The sequence below is a fragment of the Camelus bactrianus genome, chromosome 3, assembly GCF_048773025.1.
Source record: "Camelus bactrianus isolate YW-2024 breed Bactrian camel chromosome 3, ASM4877302v1, whole genome shotgun sequence".
Classification (NCBI taxonomy): Eukaryota; Metazoa; Chordata; class Mammalia; order Artiodactyla; family Camelidae; genus Camelus; species Camelus bactrianus.
In genome coordinates this window covers 90,226,236-90,248,344 of record NC_133541.1, presented here as the reverse complement: position 1 = coordinate 90,248,344, position 22,109 = coordinate 90,226,236, and the positions used below count along the sequence as shown (strand labels likewise).

General features: G+C 37.3%; 1 protein-coding gene across 1 annotated transcript in view; it reads right to left on the bottom strand.

The window, feature by feature from the left end:
• The window catches only part of CCDC192 (coiled-coil domain containing 192), a 171,269-nt gene extending 149,507 nt beyond the window's left edge, over positions 1-21,762 (bottom strand). Inside the window, exons 1-2 of the mRNA XM_074354996.1 lie at positions 21,622-21,762; positions 304-411 (exon numbers count right to left, since the gene is read on the bottom strand). Coding sequence (XP_074211097.1) covers positions 304-411; positions 21,622-21,762 — 249 coding nt within the window. The remainder of the gene's footprint in view (positions 1-303; positions 412-21,621) is intronic.
• Positions 21,763-22,109: the final 347 nt, after the last annotated feature.

Sequence of the window (22,109 nt, the reverse complement as noted above, 5' to 3'; positions counted from 1 at the left end):
CTTTGGAGCTCATCTGTTTATAATGCAAATGTTTCACTTATTCAGAAATCTACTTGCTTAAAGATGGCTTTCCCAACTCATGGGCTGTGGTGAATGAAAATCAAAATATAAATGTGAAAGGAATTTTAAAGGCTGGAAAGGTCCATACAGATTAAAGTAATTATTGTTATACCTAAAATTAATGAAATGCGGGTGTGTGTATGTGTATCAGTAGGTACAGAGATTGAGACACGTATTTAGATTTACCCTTGCTCTGCTGCACAGCGAGGAACATACATTTCCAGTCCCAGTGGCAGGTATTACCTGTTCAGATAAGGCTTTAGCCTTTTCTTCTGCTTCCTTTAGGCAAATCTCCAAGGAATCCAGTTGTGCCAAAGTAAACGCCATCTGTCCGGTTTCCAGGGACTCCTTCTTTAAAACAATGATCAAGTATTAGTCTTTGACATGGGTCATTTCCTGAGCATATCTTAAACAACTCTGTGGACTAAGGATAGGCTGAATAAACTCACACAAATCACCTCCTTTTCTTCTTCAACATAGTAATAAAACAATGAAATGTTTCAAAAACAGTAGTGTTATTTAACAGTTCACAGTCTAAAGGCTAGAGTGAAAAAATTCATAATAAATTATGACAATGCACAACTTTTTTTAAAAAGTAGAATAAAATGCCCATGTTTAAATCTGATTAATTGGCAACTTTTATTTTTGATACAAACAGAAATTTTCTTCAAGAGGTTAGAACCAAAATTTCACATTCCCAGTGAGAGATGTCACCTAGAATGCCTATGTTGTTAACATTTTCCTGGATCTTGGGGGACATAGTCATTTGAACTCAGAGAAGCTCTTGTTTCCTTTCATCATCACCCTCTTATCACAAGTTCCCTTAATGCAAAGATAACACATGGTTTATAATCAAGTCATTCTTCCCTAGAACATGGCTAATGTGACTCAAATCAGCAATGTGTAGAGCTTGCCTCTCAGAATTGTTCTAAAGTTGTTCTTCCTTATCTGCAAGTGGAAGAATATGCAAAATTGGTATGGAAATATCAGTTACCTGCACTCTGGGACTAGAGCACTTCCTGACTGTTCTTTGGCTATTGTGACAATTAATAATGACACAGCAATACAACAACTTAAAAAGAAAACCTTATATGTACTAGGGTTATGACTTTCCTATATAGCCTCCTTGGGTGTGGCCTATTTTCTTGTGAATGTTCATGCTGCTGCAGCTGCTTCCTGTTAACCCCATAGAAAAGAAAGAACTGTACTCCTACATACTGAAAAAAAAAAATCAATTTTTTCCCCTCTGGTTTAGGAGCCCACCAATTTTACGTGTCCATTTCCTGGTGATACAATAGAGCCATCTGGTGGTAAATGGAACCAGTCATAAAAATAAAGCAGTCATTGAGTTCCTAATTGTTCACACCACACTCTGAGCCTTAGGGCCCTGCCATGGACCTCTAATATAAATGAAATTCTGTGGGATGAGCGACAAAGAACTGCTGCTATGTCTCAAAAACAGTGTGGCATCTAGGTCACACCCGGCTGCACAATCTCTCCCCACATCAGCCTTTGGGGATGAACATCTTGGGCTACAACACTGATATTTGGGCTGAACCAATGATCCTCAGCACCTCATACATGATTCTAGTAATTTCAAGAGTCAGTCCAAAAAGTCTCAAGTCTTAAAACAAAATTCTTGTGGATTTACATGTACAGATAGTTTATGCTACAAAAATTTTTAAGAAGAAAGGAAAAATTGTTAAGAGGCCAAGCTATTCCAGAAAAGATGAGCCCCTCATCTGGACCACTCTTTCCAGGGAGAATCTTCTTGTCTAATGTTTGACCTCAAGAGGAAGTTTTCAAAATTTTTGTGAGTAGACCCAGCAAGATCTAATCTATTTCTTTAGGTCTTTTTCTCCAAACATCCCAAATTTCCCCAGCCAACAAGGACAGCCATTTCTAGTAAGACAAAAGCATTGTATGTAGGTCAAAGCCAAATGAAACAGGCTTAACTGGACACTGTTATGAAGTAACATAGGACTTTTGGTGCAGGTAGATTTAAGAAATCACCACATGTTACATAGAACAGGGAGAGTCCTGAGCAAACAGTGAAGAATGCAAAGCCTATTTTGTGCGCCTTTACCCCAGCTGCCTGCTGTCACTCCCGACTCCCTGCCCTGCCTCCCTGTCCCCCACTCCTTTAACCGGAAGAGCCATGAACCCATCCACATGGAGGTAAAAATGGCTCACACCAAGCCACATACTTTTTAATAGGAGGCAACCCCCAGCCACCAAAGGATGAAGATTAAACCAAGAATAACTTCAGGAATATATACATTCAGAAGTATATACATGGGGTTAAGAAGTTTTGGAGGTAGGTGTGTAATTTCACAGACCCTAGACAGGCCTAGTTAGTCATTATCCCAGTTGGCAAGGATGTGAGGGCAGAAGGGCGGAAAGGTGAGACTCACACCACTACGTTCATTCTGCCTCAGGCACATGCGGACACACCCAACATGAAACGAGTTGTGTTGCTTACGAACACGAAAGTGTCTTGGTAGTTAAAGTAATTGATGAGTGAATTATACTGATCAAAAATGAAAATATATGATATAGATGGTTGTTTGTGGATTGAACCTGTGTCTGTGGAATTCCAAATGGTAAATTCTCGTACTTCGGTGGGTATTCCAGGTTTTAACTTCAATTCGTTGTCTTAAAATTTTCTACCTAAATATCCATCAGTAATCTAAGTGCATGTGTCTAAGATAACCAAGATGATCAAATTAAAAGAATATTACAGAATATGAAAAATTCAATACTCTTTGATTACGGTAAATACTGTAGACTATTAGGTGTGTGTTAAAGTTAACAGTCTGCTAATTGACAAATCTGCAAAATGCTAAGAGTAGATTTTCTTTGGCTACAAAGACTCCTCTCTTGAGAAGCTGGAGGGAAATTTACTCTTCTTTAAAATTTAGTTTTTCTTGATTTCTCTAACCCATCTCAGTACCTTGTCATTGTCCCCTTCCTTACTTTTAAGTCAGTTATTTCTTTGTCTTCAGTGACCTTGCTCTTCTTCCTCACCATACAAATCCCTTACATCCTTCAGGACTAGTTCAAGGTCTCTGATTGATCCAAATCCTCCATTCTGCTCTGAATCCTTGTGCAGTACTTAGAAAGTGCCCTGCATGCAGAGGCCCAATAGCTCTGCATTGAGTGTTTAGTAGGAACTCAATAAAGACATGTTGATTGATTGAAGGCCCAGCAGTCAAAGGTGACTGCACCAGAAGGAGCAGTCCTTCATGCTGAGAGGCTGTAACAGTGACTTCTTTGAGCAGTACTTTCCATGCATCTGGCTTAAAACACTGCCATGGGTCAGAGCCCCAGAGAAAGTACACTTGCCAAGGCAAGGGCTCAGACAGTCCAGCAGAGGGCCAGGAGGTGGCTATGAGTTTAGGTGATGATGGCAGGGCTGATGTGATGAATAATGCGGTAAATCGGATAACTGGACAGATGAGGTGCTCAATTAATATTATTATTAATAACTCTATCATCCTAATTCCTTTCAGGAGAATCATTTGATATTAAAACTTTCTTGCTTATTTTTAAACCCTGGGAAAAGAAAGTCCCTATGGAGGCACTTTTGTAACAGCAAATGATCAAACCACAGCAGTGGGAAACTCAGTCAAGTATGTGATTAGAACAAAGTTAATATGTTAAATATGTGTGTGTACATTTCTTTAAAAGCAAGATCGCTAAATCAAGATGTGGTTATGGCAAATTCCACCTTTACAGAAAAGCATCTTGACATAGGTCAGTGTAAGACAATTAAATGTTTTTTAGCAATCTGAAGCATCTCATGTCCAGGGTTCCGGCAGTAGCCCCTACCCAGAAGTGCAGTAACTTCCTGCTTCCTTATTGCCAGATGAAACGTGCTTTCAACACATTTCTCAGTAGTCAGGCTTCCTGCTTGATGTCTCATCTATTTATTACAGCTTTCCATTCCTCTTTCTCCCCCTCAACAGTCTCCAAAGGCCCTTAAGTTCCTTACCCTTCTACAACCTGCTCATATTTCTCATGCAGATTTAAGTCTTTCCACAACCCCCCACCTCAAGCTCTTACCCCTGGGCAAATTTTTTCATCCCTTCCCCAGTCTCTGGTGATCAGAATTTACTTTACAGTGAAAACTTCCCCACTCTTGTGTCCTTTTGTGCTCAGCTTTTGCAATAGCTCCTTAGGCTAAATTGCCAATTTTAATTTAGGCAACAATTTAGCAACTCAGTTTTCCTGATTCTAGTCCATTCTAGTGAAAACAGTATTCCTCTGTGTTTGGGATTGTGTCACTATTTACCTTATGAGACATTTAAATTTAAAGCTTGAACTATTGTCAAAGTCCAATGAAAAGAGGTTCCAGAATGTGCCCATTACTACAACTATGAAGGAGGTGGCCATGGGAGGTTGGCGGATGAGCCCTGACTGAGGAGAACTCTTGCTTTAATCTGGAAGGCCACATTGTGGACCGGACAGGACTCACACTGACTATGTGACTTAGGCTATGTGACTTTTGGGCTTCACTTCTCAGGGCCTCAGTTTTTTCATCTTTCAATGAAAAGTGTATTGGTCCAGTCCCAGCAGGAACTAGATGGCCACTCCAATGGAGTGATTGAGGGTAGTTTAATGAAGGGAACGGCATGGGTACAGTTAAGGGTGTCAACAAAGGATGGTGAGATACAAAGATACTCTTTGCCTTATTACCATGACCTGGAGAGGTTATGGGACAGCGTTACTGCAGAATCTAGAAAGGGAGCTTGTGGAGAGGGTCATCCTGTGAACTGAGACCTTGGGCAGAAAAATACAGCCACTGCCAATCTGTACCCAGGCAGTCGTGGTGAATGGACCAGTGGAACAAATAGCCTAACCCTCCTCTCCTCTCCCCCTCTGTGCTTCTATCTGTATCTTTCTTGGGCTAAACCCTATGAGAAGCCAGAGGGCGAGAGAGCCTCTATGACAAGTTCAGAGAGACCAGCTCCCTGACAAAGAGCAATGAGGGATGGATGAGAGTGTATTTGGAGGGAGAAGCAAAGAAATCTCTGGCCAAAGGTTTTTTTTTTTTTTTTTTTAATTGAAGTATAGTCAGTTACAGTGTGTCAATTTCTGGTGTACAGCATAATGTCCCAGTCATGCATACATAGACATGTATTTATTTTCATATTCTTTGTCGTTAAAGATTATTATTCTCTTTGTGCTCCCCAAATGCCAGCCCATAGGTCAATGTTAGTTTGTGATAACATTTTCACCAGTCAGCAGGAAAAGGACAAAAGCAAACTTTTAAGAACATTGTGAATTTTTCATGAAGCCCACATTTTTCCATTTAGAGGACTGTTCTTTACTCTGAGATGATGATCATCCTATAGATTTTGGTGGTAAAAAGATGTTTCTTTAATGAATGACAGTGATAGCCTTTGGGAATTACTGTATTTCACTGGTTTTTTTCCCTTGAAAAACTGAAAAGTTGACAGTCCTACAAGAACTAACCCCAATTATTTTTGATGGAAATTCTTATTGGTTTGTGAAATCTAAGTGTAGAGACTCTCTATCAAATTATACACTGGATGTTTTATCAGGTGGTCGTTCTAGAACTATAGTCTCTGAATTCCCCTGGACCAGGTCCAAGATGGACCTGAATTCAATATCAAGTTGCTTTAGCAAAGTTCCAAGATACTATTATTCTAGGAAAAAAAACCACACACACACATTTGTAAAGGTCAGCCTTTTACCCTGTGAAAGATTTAACTCCTTTTCCATTTCTATAGCATCAGTGATAGAATAAAAAAGGTATTCAAAAGGAATTGTTGACCCAGATTTTAACTTACAGAAAGATTGTTGGCCTGAAAGTTAAAGAAAAATGGCCATATGGCATATGATAATGGCTTACCTGAAACTCTAAAGAGGCCAACTCATTTTAGTTTAATTCAAAGCAATTCAATTCATTTAAGTTAAACAGTATTGATAGCTCACTGTTTGCCAGGTACTGTGCTAAGCAGCGGAGAATAAGTAGTAACCAAACAGACAGGATTAATATCCTCACCAGATTCTTCATTTAAAATTTCTCTCCAATACAAAATTCTAGGATTTAGTTTTATGTAAAACTCAAACTAATGTCAGAAGTTTGGTGGTTAATTTAACATTTTTATACTCATTCATAATATATTGCTCTGTGCTTTGGGGCCCTGTTCGTTTCTCTTTGATGAGGATGCTGGTAGATATTAGGAGGAGTAAGGCAGTCCTAACCTGCTTTCAGATATTCCAGATCTGTCTCAAACAATGGTGTTTTATAAGTCCTTATAGACTGTGTCTAAATAGTGTCAGAGGGAAAAGGGGACGTACTAAACAGTATGTATCTTCTATCATTTAAAGTTAACAGTAAAGCAGGGATTGACTTAGGGGAGACCTGAATTGGGGCTCATATTACGTTATAGGATTTGTTCCGTGGCTTAAAATAGCCCTCAACCATTTTGGTTTTATGATTTGATTTCTTAAAACTGAGCATCACAGATACACCTGATAATATCAGTCAGTTCTCCTACTAGAAAAAAAATGCCATTGCACATGCTTGCACACATACACAATAAGCACACGAGCACACAATTTTGCATGTACTTTCAGGTTGTTTCTTTCAGTGCTATTCGTGTAGCCCAAATTACAAGTTCAGAGGGAATAGTGTATTCCAGCTCCTTTAATTTTTATTCTAAAACAAAATACCAAATCTTAATGAATGAGAATATCGATATGTTCTCACTGCCTCTGTTGTAGATCAAATGTAGATGGACAAACGAATAATCTCTTCCTAGAGAAATGCCCCAAACTCAAAAGAAACAAAGTGGCTTCTCTTTCTGGACAGTACAGCAAATAGCATACCTTCCCAGGGAAGCCTGGTTCCTGTACCTGAAACCACACAGCAATTAGTGCTAACCTGTCCTGCTGACCATCACGTGAAGATTTTATTTTATTTTATTTTATTTAAGAATGAGTTGGGTAGTTTATTTTTTTTTTTAATTGAAGCATAGTTGGTTACAATGTGTCAATCTGTGGTGTACAGCATAATGTCCCAGTCATATACATATGTACATATATTCGTTTTCATATTCTTTTTCATTATTGATTACTACAAGGTATTGAATGTAGTTCCCTGTGCTATATAGAAGAAATTTTTTAAAGATCTATTTTATATGCAGTAGTTAGTATTAGCAATTCTTGAACTCCCAGTTTATCCTTTCCTACCCCCTTTCCCCTTGGTAACCATAGGTTTGTTTACTATGTCTGTGAGTCTGTTTCTGTTTTGTAAATAAGTTCATTTGTCATTTTTAGATTCCACGTATGAGTGATATCATATGGTATTTTTCTTTCTCTTACTGGCTCACTCCACTTAGAATGACAATATCCAGTTCTATCCATGTTGCTGCAGATGGCATTATTTTATTCTTTTTGTGGCCAAGTAGTATTCCATTGTATAAATATACCACAGCTTCTTTATCCAGTTATCTGTCAATGGACATTTAACTTGTTTCTGTGCCTTGGCTGTTGTAATAGTGCTGCTGTGAACATTGGGGTGCATGTATCTTTCATGAAGTAAAGATTTTAATAATGAGAATATATTTCCTTCATAATAAAAAAAATAAAAATACATAGCAAGGTAATTTGCTATTAAAAAAAAGATTTTGATTTTTTTAAAAACTAAAGGAGAGAGTGAAATGGAGAGTTGTTATTCAGTGGGTAGGTGTAGAGTTTCAATTTTGCAAAATGAAATTCTGGAGATTAGTTGCACAAAAATGCCAACATGCCTTAAACAACTGAACTACGAGTTAAAAATGGTCGATTTTATGTTATATATATTTTACCACAATTAAAAATTTAAAAAATTATAAAAGAAATGTATAAATTATGGGGTGAAGTCAACACTAAAATTAATTTAACTACACTACCTATTTCACAGGATTGTTGTGAGAACAAAGTGGAAAAAAGATTGAACATAATAAAAACTGTAAAAGTTAGGAAAAGGAAGAAACATAGTAAGGTGATATTACTGAAGGAAATGATTTTGATTCCTCTAAAAACTGAAAAATACTACTTGTTTTAAATTAAATTTTAGTGTAGTGGAGTATATGTAATGCAGATACATTCCCCATTTGTAAAGGTAATGCACTTTGAATAATTGAGTTTTTTGTGATAGGATTACTTATTTTCTCACACATCATACAAAAGTTCAGATTCTGAGTGCTTTGGCATGTTGACTAACAACAGTGTTTTCATTTTCCCACTGTTTCCCAGTGCTTTGGTAAATGCATATACCTGTAGGAACAGGGGTTTTCAGGTCAGCTTATGAGTAAAGTGATGGAATTCTATTGCCCAAGTTGAAGTTTTTCAAACTTACTTTTGTGACTAAATTATTGCTATAAAGTGTATAGTCAACAACAAGCTTTTATGATTGGCAGTTTCAAAGTGAAGGTAATTTTTTTTTCTGCCAGTGACTATTAGGCTCTAAATAACTAACTTTTGTTTAAAAAAATCCGAAAAATTTAACTGCAATGATAAGGACGTCAGTACTCTAATGGTGCTGTTCCCAGAACTAGCAAGGAAATCCTCAGTTGAACTTGATGTTCCTTGAGAAAACTTTTCCATGATAAACCCCCTCTTACCCCAAACCAGCCTGGCATTTGCTCAGACTCCCCTCTTTACCAAGATCTGAAGGAGAAATGTGTTATGCATCCTTTTGGATCAGATAAAAGTTCAGCAACAATTTCCATAGCACATTCCAATGTGATAAGGTAAGCTGAGGACAAATGAGAGAGCTCTCTTTTGTGGTAAATTTCCACTTCTTTTAAGGTCTCCCAGTCAAAATGGCAAAAGAGGCATGGCCAGAACGTCAGAAAAGGTGGCATAGCTACTCACTGGGACTCAGTTTTCTCACCTATGAAATGAGATCATTATATCTAATTCATCTTGCACTGTGTGGTGGCCATTTGTCACACTATATCTTTCCCTGTTTGGAGAATTTCCCATCTCATGAATCCCATCTCCCCAAAGTGTAGACCAGGAAGTCCCTCTCCAGCCTCCTTTGCACCCCACTGTAGGCGTGTGACTTAGGTTCCCCGAATCAGACACACCAGCCTGAGAATTCAGTATCAATGAGAGTGGTATGAAAAAGGTGCCAAATAGAATGGAATCTGGCCAGGTTGACAGGGTCGTTCTGCTTTCATAAGCTGCAATGACTTAGAAGTAGCATCTCATACTCAGGGGAAGTGGCAAGAATGTGGGGCCTGTGCCCAGTAGCAGCAATAACAGGTTCTTCACCGGAATCTGGCAAGGAAATTGGGTATAGTCTCCAAGCCTCATTCTCTGACTCGCCTAGGGATCTTCTGAAATCCATTTTCTCCTTAATACTAACTAGAATGGATCCTGTTGGTTTCAAATGTGAATCTGACTGATTATTACTAATTGTTCGTGTAGCTTTAAGCAAGTAATTTAATTATTCCGAGTCTCCATTTCCTTACCTCTAAAAGTAGAGGACATGATATCTCAACAAGGGTAGCTGTGATGATTACATGTGGTAATTGTAGAAAAATGCTTAGCGTAACGCCTGACCCGTAGAAGGAAGTTTTAAAAGTTATTTTCCTTTTAAACTCTAGGTTTTGTTTCTATGATGTAGCTCTAGGAGCTCACAGTTTAGGAAAGAGCCCGAGCTTTGATCATAAAGACCAGAAACTCTCAGAAACTCTGGTGGTCTTGGCATTGTGTAGCTACACCTGGTTTGGTTACTCCTTGTTGCAAAAGTAAGTCATTATGCATAATATGAGAGCAGAAATTCAAAAACGTGTTAGAAGAGGGAGCAGCCTGTACCCTCATATGCCTGCTTAAAGAGGGTTTGTCCTTGGTTTGCTCCATTTCTTCTTTTTCATGGTTTCTTGATAGTCATGTTTTTTTGGGCTTCTGAGATGAAAAGTGGGAGACTGAAGAGCAAGAGGAGAATGAACTAGGGCTAAAGGCAGAAGTGTTCCAGGGAACCTCTGGGGTGAAAACTTGGAAAAAGCTTTCATGTGAGATAGAAACTTAATGGAAAAGGAAAGAAGGATTTTTTAAAAAGTGCGTCTCTGAAATTTTTCCTGACATACTGTTTAATTAACAAAATGTAGCCCTCAGTATACCATCAGAGTTCCTTGGACCCAAATGTAGTTTTGAAGTTTTTTGTGCCATTCTATTCATAAACATCTATATTTTACAGATTTTATTCTTTCTTAGAGGTCTTACAACGAATGCATGTGTATATACATATATTTCTATGTATGTGTGTGTATACATATATATCTTTTAAATGAAATAAAACTCACTCTGTCTTGCAAGTATCATACACATCCATTGGAACCTTTTATATAATCTAAGACATTCTGGAATCTTAGTGATCTTATTTTTCCTATATTTGAAATATATTGCTACTTAATCATCCTAGGAATTATTTTTTATCATTATTCCTCAATTATTTCCAACTATGGCTTCAAAAAAAAAAGGCTAAGAAAACAAAAAGAACTGTGGAATTGACTAGAAGGACAACATAATAGTAAAAGTAATCATTATCTCTCAATTTCTAATTGTATTACCAAAAGCATGGCATCATCTTTCAAGATAGAAAGAGGAGACACCATTTTTATAGGACATTTTTGGCTTTCATTAAACACAGGTGAGAATACTGCATTTTTCTTTTTGCATCCATCATGCCCAAAGAGAAGAAAACAGGCAGAGGAACACATTTCACGATCTCAGACCGATCAGAAGGTGAATCTTGACCAGCACAGTGCAGTGCAGTAGCCACTAGCCACCTGTGGGGTTGAGCACTTGAAATGTGGTCAGTTTAAACTGAGATGTATTGTAAATATAAAATAGACACGAGATTTTGAAGACTTAGCCCAAGCATATACGAGAATGTAAGACATCTCAATATATTTTATATTGATTACAAGTTAAAGTGACAGTATTTTGTATATATTAGGTTAAATAAAATATATTATTAAAATGTATTCCACCTGTTTTCTTAAAAATATTAATGTAGCTACTAGAAAAATCTTAAATGGCTTGCAGTATATTTCTATTGGACAGTGCAGTTCTAGACACTAGATGGTAGAATTAATCATGTAAGGGACATAGACTATGCATCTTCAAATCCTGACTTCCTAGAGATTCAAATGAATGTCCTTGAGGTCATGAATCAGTGAGTGAAAAATAGATCTCTAAGGACAAAAAAGGAAATAGGGTATGCTCATAAAGATAGGCTATATCACACAGTATTTTGTGATAAGAACTTGGACTTTTCTGTTTCGTTAAGAGGAGGTGTAACAGTAGTCTTCCATATTTTATAACATTTATATGTCAGAATTTTTACTTGATAACAAAGATTTGCTGTGTTTAAATTCTGACCAAAATTTCTGATGAGGTTCTTTTACCTCTGCCTTTTTTCTTCTGTGAGTTATTTGAAAATGATTTTTAAAAAAATTTATTGGGGTTATTTCATACAGATGGTAAATGGTGAAGACTATTTTCCTCGTATACTAAGGATTAAGACATTGAGTAATCTGAAAGTTACCTTGTGGGTAATAGACTGTTTTCACCAAAAAAGCACTTCTGAGATTGGGCCATTTAGATCTCAGTGTTAGATGTTAAGCAGTCGCAAAGAAAGTTATCATGGGAGACTTTGTGTAGATTTTCAGTAGCATGATTGTCAAAAAAAGAATGTCAGGACACATTTGAAAGCAAAAGGTCAAATGCTTTATTCAGAAGAGAAAAATTAATAGGATCAGAATATAGTCACCGTGGACACAGATATTTCTATTTTAAGGAAGAGTCCAAGTAGAAATAGCCCTTAGGGAAGCAGATTGTTCTAGAATTTATAGTATTTTCCTTAAGCATTTGAGGCAGGCAAAACAAGGCTTACTCCCTTCTAAAGAACACTTCTGAACTACATTTAATTTTAAAATATCTTACAATTTAGTCTTCCTTTGCATTAAGTGTATGATTCAAGAGCATTTTCTTCTCTAACTGAAAAATGTGTCCAGCTATTCAAAAACAAACACATGAAAATCATTTACATATTGATTGAGTGCTTTTTATATGTAAGGTCCAGAGCTAAATCCTGGAGGATAAAGCTGAATTTATCAAACTCCCTATCCATCAGGAGCTCAAAATGTGAAAAAGTTTGAGAAGGAGAGGAGAGATGTATCAATATTTTAAGGATGAGAAAAGACAAAGGGTAAAAGACATGTATTGAGCATCATTACTGTGCCATGAATTTTCTACACATTATGTCTCCAAAATTCAGAGAATATAAATGGTATAAAAATGAAAATGGAAATCATCCAGAATCCTACAACCCAGAGATTGTCACATGTTACTGTGGACTGAATGTTTGTGTCCCAGGCCCCCTCAAATTCATGCATTGAAGCCCTAACTCCCCATGTTGATAGTATTGGGAGATGGGGCATCCGAGAGGTCATTAGGTTTAGATGAAGTCCTCAGGGTGGGGTCCTCATGATGGGATTAGTGTCTTTATAAGAACAAACCTGAGCGCTTTCTCCTTCTGTCACCTTCTCTCTCTCCCTTCCTCACTTCCCCCATGTAAGGATATAGCAACTAGGCAACCATCTGTAAGCAGGACCTGACCATGGTCTCTGACTTCCCAGGCTCCAGAACTGGGAAAAATCAATATCTGTTGTTTAAACCACCCAGTCTCCAGTATTTGGTTATGGCAGCCAGGGCAGAATAAGACACCACATTTGGTGCACATCCTTCTAGATTTGTGTGTGTGTGCCTGAAGATGCAAATTATATAAAACATTGATTCATACTCTACATGGTTATATATGATTAAATTATGATTCTTTTCAATTAATAATATGTCACAGGTATCAACTATATTTGAATAATAATAAATGTCATTTTCCACAGTTTTTAACTTTAAAAGTTGCCATAATTTTTAATGGTCACAGTGAGTTTTACTACATGTATATATAGTTTTCCCTTCTATTGGACAACCCTGTTAAAAGCATATTTATGCTTCTTTGTGAACTTGTTTTTTAATTAATATAAATGGAAAAAATGGTTACTGGATTTTAAAGAATGTATACTTGATACACATTAAAAATTACATCCCCCAAATTAATATTCCCACCACAGTACATGAGAATCAGACTTTTGTTACACGTTTGCCAGTAGTGATACTTTCAATACTTTTTATGTCTGTCAAGCTCACAGGTAAATGTAATATCTAAGTTTTAAAAATTGTCTCCAGCAGTAAATTTCAGTTTAACAAAACTTTCGAAACAAATTAAGCTGATGTTATCCAATCTGCCTGATGAGACTGAGGGCAGCCGAAGGCCATGTTTTATCCCTGAGAGCCTGCACCCTCGTGCTTTGTCCTTGAGAGCCTGCACCCTTGTGCTTCTCACTCCCTAATCAGCCCACCCTCTACCAAGTTCCCTCCAAGCATCCAAAAAAGGCCTCCCAAAGGGAGACTTAACTCCTTTGGGAAAGGCTAGATTGAATAATTGTCCTAGCCCCTTGGGAGGATATTTTGTCTCAGGAAATTTTGGAGTTTGGTCAAGTATTTTTCTTCAGACCACAGCAATTGAAGTGTGCTCTCATAGTCAGACTGACTCCATGGTCCCCAAAACACGCTTTTCCTCTAATCTAAATATACAGATTTTAGAAGATGAGCAGATTGTACATGAAGCTTGAGTTTATCCAGAACATTAATTTGAACTAATATATTTAGCTTTGTATAGTTAAATATATGTATGTATTTAAACTCTGTCCCCTTTTTACATTTCACAGCTTCCTTCCCTGTATACACACAAACTTCTCAATGTTTCCACCCTCACAGAAAATAAAATATGTCAGCACTACACAGCACAAATTACTGTGCTTTCCCCAAATAATGCCCGTTGTTTGGAACTTTTTGCCTTTTGGAAAAGCCAAATAGAGAAAAAATGTCACGGGCAGCTGATGAAACAAATTTGCAGAGACTCAAATGCTTCAGTTTATAGAGGTCCTTTGCGCCACTGGTGCCTCTTGGGGAAATTCTGAAAAACTATCTGTAAACAATCTGTTTCAGTGCCACATGTTTTCTAAATTTCTTTGCCTGTTGACATTTAAAAAAAAAAAAAGGAACATATTTGCATGTGAAAGCAGGACCTTTTGTTTCTTACATTTACTCTATCAGAGATATTAAAAATGAAATAGGTCATGTTGCCCAACTGCCTATAAAGGATCATTTTTTTCCAAGTATAGACGTTGTTTAATAAACTTTTAAAACTAACAATATGAAACATTTTCAATATTCTTTCCAATAAGAACTTTTTATTGAAGTATATGTTATGTTATTGGCATATATGTGTTGTGTTAATTTCTGGTGTACAGCATATTGATTCAGTTTTTTATATATATATATGTGTGTGTGTGTGTATATATATATATTTTTTTCATTATGGGTTATTACAAGCTATTGAATATAATTCCCTGTGCTATACAGTAGGACCTCATTATTTATCTATTTTGCATATAGTAGTTTGTATCTGCTAATCCCAAACTCCCAATTTATACCTCCCACCCCCTTTCCCCTTTGGTAACCACAAGTTTGTTTTCTATGTCTGTAAATCTATTTCTGTTTTGTAATAAAGTTCCTTTGTATAATTTTTTTAGATTCCACGTATAGGTGATATCACATGATACTTGTCTTTATCTGACTGACTTCACTTAGTATAATACGCTCTAGGTCTATTCATGTTGCTGCAAATGGCATGATTTCATTCCTCTTATGACTGTGTAGCATTCCACTGTGTATATGTACCACATCTTTATGAAGGATCATTTTCTAAGGGATACATCCTAATTCTTTGGGCAACCTTATTTTTAAACTAAGGGTTTTTTTTTTTTTAATGGTCTCTGTTCTCAAGTTAAATAGAACTTAAAAATGAGAGATTCTAGAGGTAATGTTTTATTTTGTATCTATCTATAGCATTTCCTTTCTTTCCTTAGGTTTAATTTTCTTTTTTATATCTGGTTTTATATTGCTGTAATTTTTGTTCACCAAAATTTTTCTAAAAATTCTCCTAGGCACGTGATATGATTTCACTTGCCCAGTCCTTCAAGTTGTTTTTGCCGTATGACTTCTTTGATTAATGCAGTAGGAGCAGAAGTGGTGTGTGTAACATGCGGGCAGAGTATTCTCTGTGCAGTTCGCTTCTCCTTTCATGTCTGCCTGCAGGATGGCAGAAGTGCACTCCTGGGCAAAGCTTCCGTCCAGAGGGCCCCTTACCAACTACAATGAATAGAGTCCCTCTGCCCCCCACCTAGGATGAGTGTTGTGAAGAAGAAATAAATTATTCAGATAAATAAAATATCAAGATAAGCCATTAGCCAGTTGCAACTGATAACCTTCCAAAATTTTAATGAAGTTTTGATCTTTCTTGATAGTAGCCAAAGGAAAATATATATATAATGGTGCCATCACTATGGCTTTTCTGTGTGCTGCTTGACCTTAAATTTCTGTTGAAGTTCTTAAAGAACTTAGGCTATTAAACTAGGTGAACTTTGAGATGATTGTTTAGGGACAAAGGTGGGATAGGGGCAAGAGAACATAATATGAACCAGCCCCTCACTTATTACAGGATCTCAGCATGAAAGTAGTTATACAAGAGGTTGAACAGTGAGTAGAAACTCCACCAAACATCTCATGTCTCAATATCTGAGGAGATAACATTGCTCTCCTGGGTAGAGTAATATTAAATGCTATCTAGATAACTAGCAGATGTCCCTAGAAGTAAAGTTTCAATTTCTGGACTATCTGTGTTCTTTCATGGGAAAAAAAAAAAACTTTTTTCAGGTTGAATGAATGAACATTACCATGTTTTATTAAATGAACATGAATAGGTGCTCAAACGCCATCAGTTATTAAGGAAATGCAAATTGGAACCACGATGAGATACGCCACACCTATTAAAATGGCTTAATTTAAAAGGCCGACCTTACCAAGATGGGAGAGAATGTGGATGAACTAAAACTTTAATACACTGCTGGTTGGAATGTAAAATGATACCACAACTTTGGAAAACAGTTTGACAGTTTGTAAGAAAGTTAAAAATACACCTACCATGTGATTCAATCATTTCACTCTCAGGGATTTACCCAAGAGAAAAGAAAGCTTATGTCTATACAAAGACTTGTACGAGAATATTTATAGCAGCTTTATTTGCGAAGAGTCAAAAACTGGAAATAACCTAAATGTCAGTCAGCGGGTTGAAGGGATCAACTAAACTGGCACATTCAGTTCAGGGGGATGCCACTTACTAATAAAAATGAATTCTTGATACTCACTAAAACATGAGTGAATTTCAGCATAATTTTACTGAGTGAAAGAAGCCAGTAAAAGGGGTACATGTTGTATAATTTTTTATACATGTAAAGCTCAAGGAAGTGCAAAATAATATACAGTGACGTGAAACAGACCATGCTTCCTTGGAAACAAGGTGAAAGAAGTGGATGAGAGGGGTTACCAAGGAACATGAGAAACGTCTGTGGGTGATGGAAAGTCTCGTTTTCTTGACTGTGATGCCAGTTTATGTGTGTACACGTATGTCACAACTCAACAACTTGTACACCTTAAATTTGTCCAGTATGCTCTATGAAAGGAAAGGAAGGGAAGGGGAAAGGAAGAAGGAGAAAAGAAAGAAAGGAAGGAAAGAAAATGAAAGAAGGAAAGAGAAAGAAAAATCCAAAACAAGAAGTTCTGAGATAGCATTTCTCATCTATTAGAGTTGCAAAATAAATAAATAACCTATGACTTACACCAGCCTGAATCCTTAAATATACATAGAAATCCAGTTCTGTATTGATATCATTTAAAGATAAATAGGAATGTCTCTTTTAAATCATTTGACATGGTTATTTAAAGCACAAGTGATATATGAACAAATGGTAATTTATGAATGATTTGAAAGTTCAATCAGAGGGAAAACTCTTCTAAAAGCCGTTTTAGAATGCCAAAATTTAGAAATGTCAGAAACATGACCAAATATATGCTTCCTGCAAAAGTTTATTATATTTAAATACTTGATGATACCAAGTACTGGAAGAATAGAAGTTATACCGTGGACACAATTTAAGGTATTGCTTGCCTTTCCCACTTTATCAAATGCAATATTTTTTAGCTAATTTAAGGTTATTTTGTAAAGCTGACTTACTATATAGTGTGCTATGAATTTGAACTTACCAAATTAAAAATTAAAAAGTGCTTCAATATCTTTGGCACTTAAAATAATTCTTTAATGAAGTCATCACAGAGTCACAACTTGAACACTAAATGGCTTATGAGGTTTTATAATAAGCTTAGTTCTGCACAGTGAGTGAAATACTTCACACATATTCTAGCACTAATGAATTCATACCCACACTCTCACTTTCCAGTGTGCCACTCCACGTAACCTGTGTTCCTCTGAGGTTTTACTTCGTTCATTTCTACTTGTCCCAGTTCTCAGGAGTAGTTCAGGGTGAGAAACCCTAAGCCAGGTATCCGGTTTGCAATACAACTTTTATTTCCTACACAGTTTCACATGAGGTGATTTATAAGCACTACCCCTTATCTGTCAAAGAATGTTAAAGTGGAGCAAAGGCAGCAGTTCAAATAACATTCGAATCCTCCAACAGGACCAAAGGAAAAAGGCCCAGATAAACGGGACAGCTGGCACATGAGAAGTGCATCTAAATAAATTCTCACTGGCTTATCCCATAATGTTCCTGCTGTACAGTAAATACATGACTCATCAATCACTCAACAGCTAGACTCTCCCTCAATCTCCCTGACTCCAAATTTCTTAATTTCTAAAGTGGTAATAATAGTAATAACAATATTAATAGTGAAGAGGAGGAGGAGAAAGAGGAAAAGGAGGAAGGGAGGGGCGAAGGGCAAGTAAAGTATCAGTACAACAGTGATGATTCTGAAAAACCACCCCTATCTGCTGCCTAAGGATTCAGGGGGTTGGCGTCTGTCAGTCACTCAGTGCTATATCTGGAGCTCAGCCCATTTGTTCTGTTTCAAATAGTACTGATTGATGGAATGCCATTTTGGTACCCAAAATTTTGTCCCAGGGACATAGAAATGAATAAAGGCTCTAAGAACGCACAGTTTACCGGGAGAGTCGAACAGTTAAAAGTCCTATTGAGAGACCAACTCAGGTCACTCAAGGCAAACTGGGAGCCATCGTCTCCAGATAGCGGTGCCACAAAGGTAGAGCATGTTTCACTCTGCGTGGATGGTCAAGGTATCTTCACACCCTTGGAGAGATTTTGATCCTTCATCCCAGTCTTCCCTACCACAGTTAACCAGAACTAGTTAAAAAGAGGCATCTGAGATCCACCTGCAGTTTGGTCCCACATGTACAGAGCAGAATCTGTTCTGCTGAGTGATCATTTTGTGAGTGCCAAGATTTAAAAGGGATTGTGTCATCAGGAGGCAGCACTAATTGTGACTATCCTATGGCCTTGAGGTGTCTAATCCTAACCTCCTCCACCTCCTCCTCCAGCTAAATATATTCTTTTAGAAATGTAAAAATTCAGTAACTAAAGCAGAACCAGTTACTTCAAGCCCCAGGGCTCCCAACTATGTTAAATGTAAATTGAAAGGAGATAGATTCTGAACTCCAGGAAGCTAATTAGGAGCCCTAGGCAGAAATCCTGAATGTGGTAATTGCCACCTTGTCCTTTTTCCAGTCTTAAGCGGCCAATGGGACGGTTACCTCTAGGGCGCTAATTGATTAGCATTGTTAGAGGAAAAGTCAGTAAACAGAGATTGGTGAACTGAAGTCTCCCATTTTCAAAACTCCAATTTAAATACTAGCCCAAGGGTTCCAGCTAACTGGAGAAAAAATGTTTTGATACAGTGCAGTTGAGGGACACTCTTTCTTTGGGCAAGAGACTCATAAATAAAATAATAAAATAATGTCACTTGCAGCAACATGGATGGACCTGGAGATTGTCATTCTAAGCGAAGTGGGCTGGAAAGAGAAAGAAAAATGCCATATAATATCACTTATATGTAGAATCTTAAAAAAAAAAAAAAGGACCCAAATGAACTACTTAATATTTATAATTTCGATGACTGATTTCTTGAATATGTGTAAGCACATTTGACTGTTCTTTATGAGTGTATTACTGCAGTCTGTTGATTCTTATTATGTGATTGGCTTTATTCCTTTGATAACTATGTAAATTTAAAAAGCTAAAGCTCTAACCTGTTCTTAGAAACAATGAACAGTACATATATGTAAATTTAAAAAAAGAATTTCACTATCTAACAGATTAAAAAAAAAGAGAATCGTAAGTAGCTCTACTGTATAAAATGAAAACTAACATCAGGTTTTCTTTTGCTAGATTAAAAAATATGAAGTAAGATTAAACTGTCACTAGAGTTAGAAAGCAAAATTTTAATGAAAGTCATAGTCTACTCATCTAAGTTGGTTTCCCTTTGGCTTATATTTCTTCAACAAAAATCTTCCTCCTGAAAATTATTATGGATTTGAGATACACGTCCAGTCTGTCTGGGGCCAGATTAAATGAACTCTACTTAGAAAAGAGATGAATAAAAGTGATTGTGCAGAAGTAAATTTCTGAATATGCTGCTGACTAGATGACTTGTTCTTAGCTGGTGATGCTGGGGTGGGATGAGAGTGGAAGAGCAGAATTGCTGAATCCAGGAGGAAACAGGGAAATCGAACAGCAAGGGCCCATGGTTTTCAGGGAAGCCCGTGTGAATTGAGTCCATTCTGAATAGCTGTACTCCTGTACGTTCATAGATACTCTCCCATCCAGTTTCACCTCCCAAACATCTTATTTGAAGTAAACTCTTAGAAGTCTCATCATTCTCATTCTTTGGTTGAAAAACAGGCTCAGAGGGTTGAAACGTGTTGGCCATCATCACACAACTTGGAGGTGGCTAAGTTGGGCCTGATTCCTGGTCCTGAGATCTTTCTTGTATACCACACTGCCTCTACATCAGAGCTAAAAAGATTGTTCCAGAAATGTCTCTGGATGGAGTCTAGGGGACTCCTTACTACTGAATCAAGGGTGTACAGATAGCTTATGTTTTTCTTTTTTAAGGGAAATTCACAAACTTACGTCAAAGTAGAGAACTACTAGAGTGAGCCTGCACATACCCATCACCCAGCCTCAACACTTCACCACGTGCACAGTTGTCACCTGAGGCCTCGAGAGGGGCTAGAGGAGGCTCAGGTGGAAAGGGCCCAGCTGTCCGAGGACTGACTTGAAGGAGCATAAACTGAAAATATCCGGAATAGACTGTGATTTACGCCCAAACCTAAATGAACCAAATAATATGATTTACCCAATCTGTATCATATCTGAATTCCAGGATTTTCTCACACACAAGCCAATACTCTGAAGTAACCCAGAATGTCTCTGATAACTGTAAGACCACAGAGAGCAGTGTGGGATTCCAAGTAAAAACAGGGACGGTCACACCACACCTACCTTCCCTCCTGCTCAATAACATCCTTTAGTTGGCACTCTGCCCATTTTATCTCATCCTACTTGAAAAAGGACAGTTTGTTTTATTTTTAAAAATTTCACTAGTAAAATGAAAGCAAAGCTGTATTAGGAAAATCTCAACAGTAATGAAAGAAGTTACAGTTTCATTAATTGTAATGTTTAAAAAAAAGAAAATCATGCAAATTTCATTTCTTACCGGTATTTTGTTTGTTTGTTGTGTATCTGACTCTAAACTTCGGGACGTGGTGCTGAAATAAAGTAAGAGTTCAGAATTCCAGAATTTTATTCCAGACCTTCACACATTCATCCACACACACAGACACCCCACGTCTAGTACATCTTTATGCTGTAACAGTGAAGCTCCATTTTCTCAAGTATTTCCTCCCAATGTCAATTTCTGAACACTTCTACAGGAAATCAAAACTAGGGAATGTAAACTTTACTTGAAGAAGATAAAATAGCCTTTAAAGGTCCTCTCGAGAATAAGCAGTGTGAACAGTACAATCTGTTCTGAAAACCTGCAAAATATCTTATTTCAACTAAAAAAAAAGAAAAGAAAAGGAGAGGGAGGAGAGCATATCATCCTATGAAACAGCAGACTTAGGGAATTCTTTGTCTCCTACACTGTTTCTCAGTCAATTTCTCTCTCTCTCTCTCTTCTGGGTCATTTCCAATAATTTACAAGCATGCTGTTATTTACTGCATCTTGAACATTCTTAACCCTTTAGTTTTTCCTTGATTATTCTGACCCCCATTAGAGCAAAACTGTATTCTCACTGTCTCCAGTTCCTTTCCTCCTATTTTTCTCTAAAGTCACTCTGTTCAGACTCTCACAAGTGCCATTCCACAAACACTACATGTATTGAATTCACCAGTGGTCTCCGCATGTATCTAGTGGTCATTTGTCACAACTCACCTTACTTGACAACTTTTGACATGATGCATCGCTCCCTCCTTGATACTTGTTTCACTTGACTCCCAGGACATTATAAGGTTCCAGGCTTCCTTCCTGTCCTACCTGCTGCTCCTTCTCAGTCTCCTTGGATGGTGAAGAACCATCCAAGCTGGCAAGCTCTTCTCTACTCATATTCACTCCCTTGGTGATCTCATCCCACTTCAGGGATTTAATCATCAATATGCTGATCACTCCCAAATACATGTTCCCAATCTAGAACTGTCCCTTGAATTCCATGTTCATTCATTCAGCTGCCTTCTTGACATCTCCAGCAGGATGTCTAAGAGACATCCCAATTTCAACATTTCCAAAACCTAAGTCCTGATTCCTACTCTCAAATCTGCCCCATTTACAGTCTTCTCTGTCTTAGTGGATGATGACATCATCCTTCCAGTTGCTCAGGTTAAAATCTTGACTCCCCTTTTTGTCTTAGGACCCATGTCCAATCCAACAGGAGATTCTTGGCTCTGCCATTACAATATACCCAGTATCTCACCGATTCTCACCGCCTCTATTGTTAACACCCTGATTTAAGCCTCAAGCTATCATCA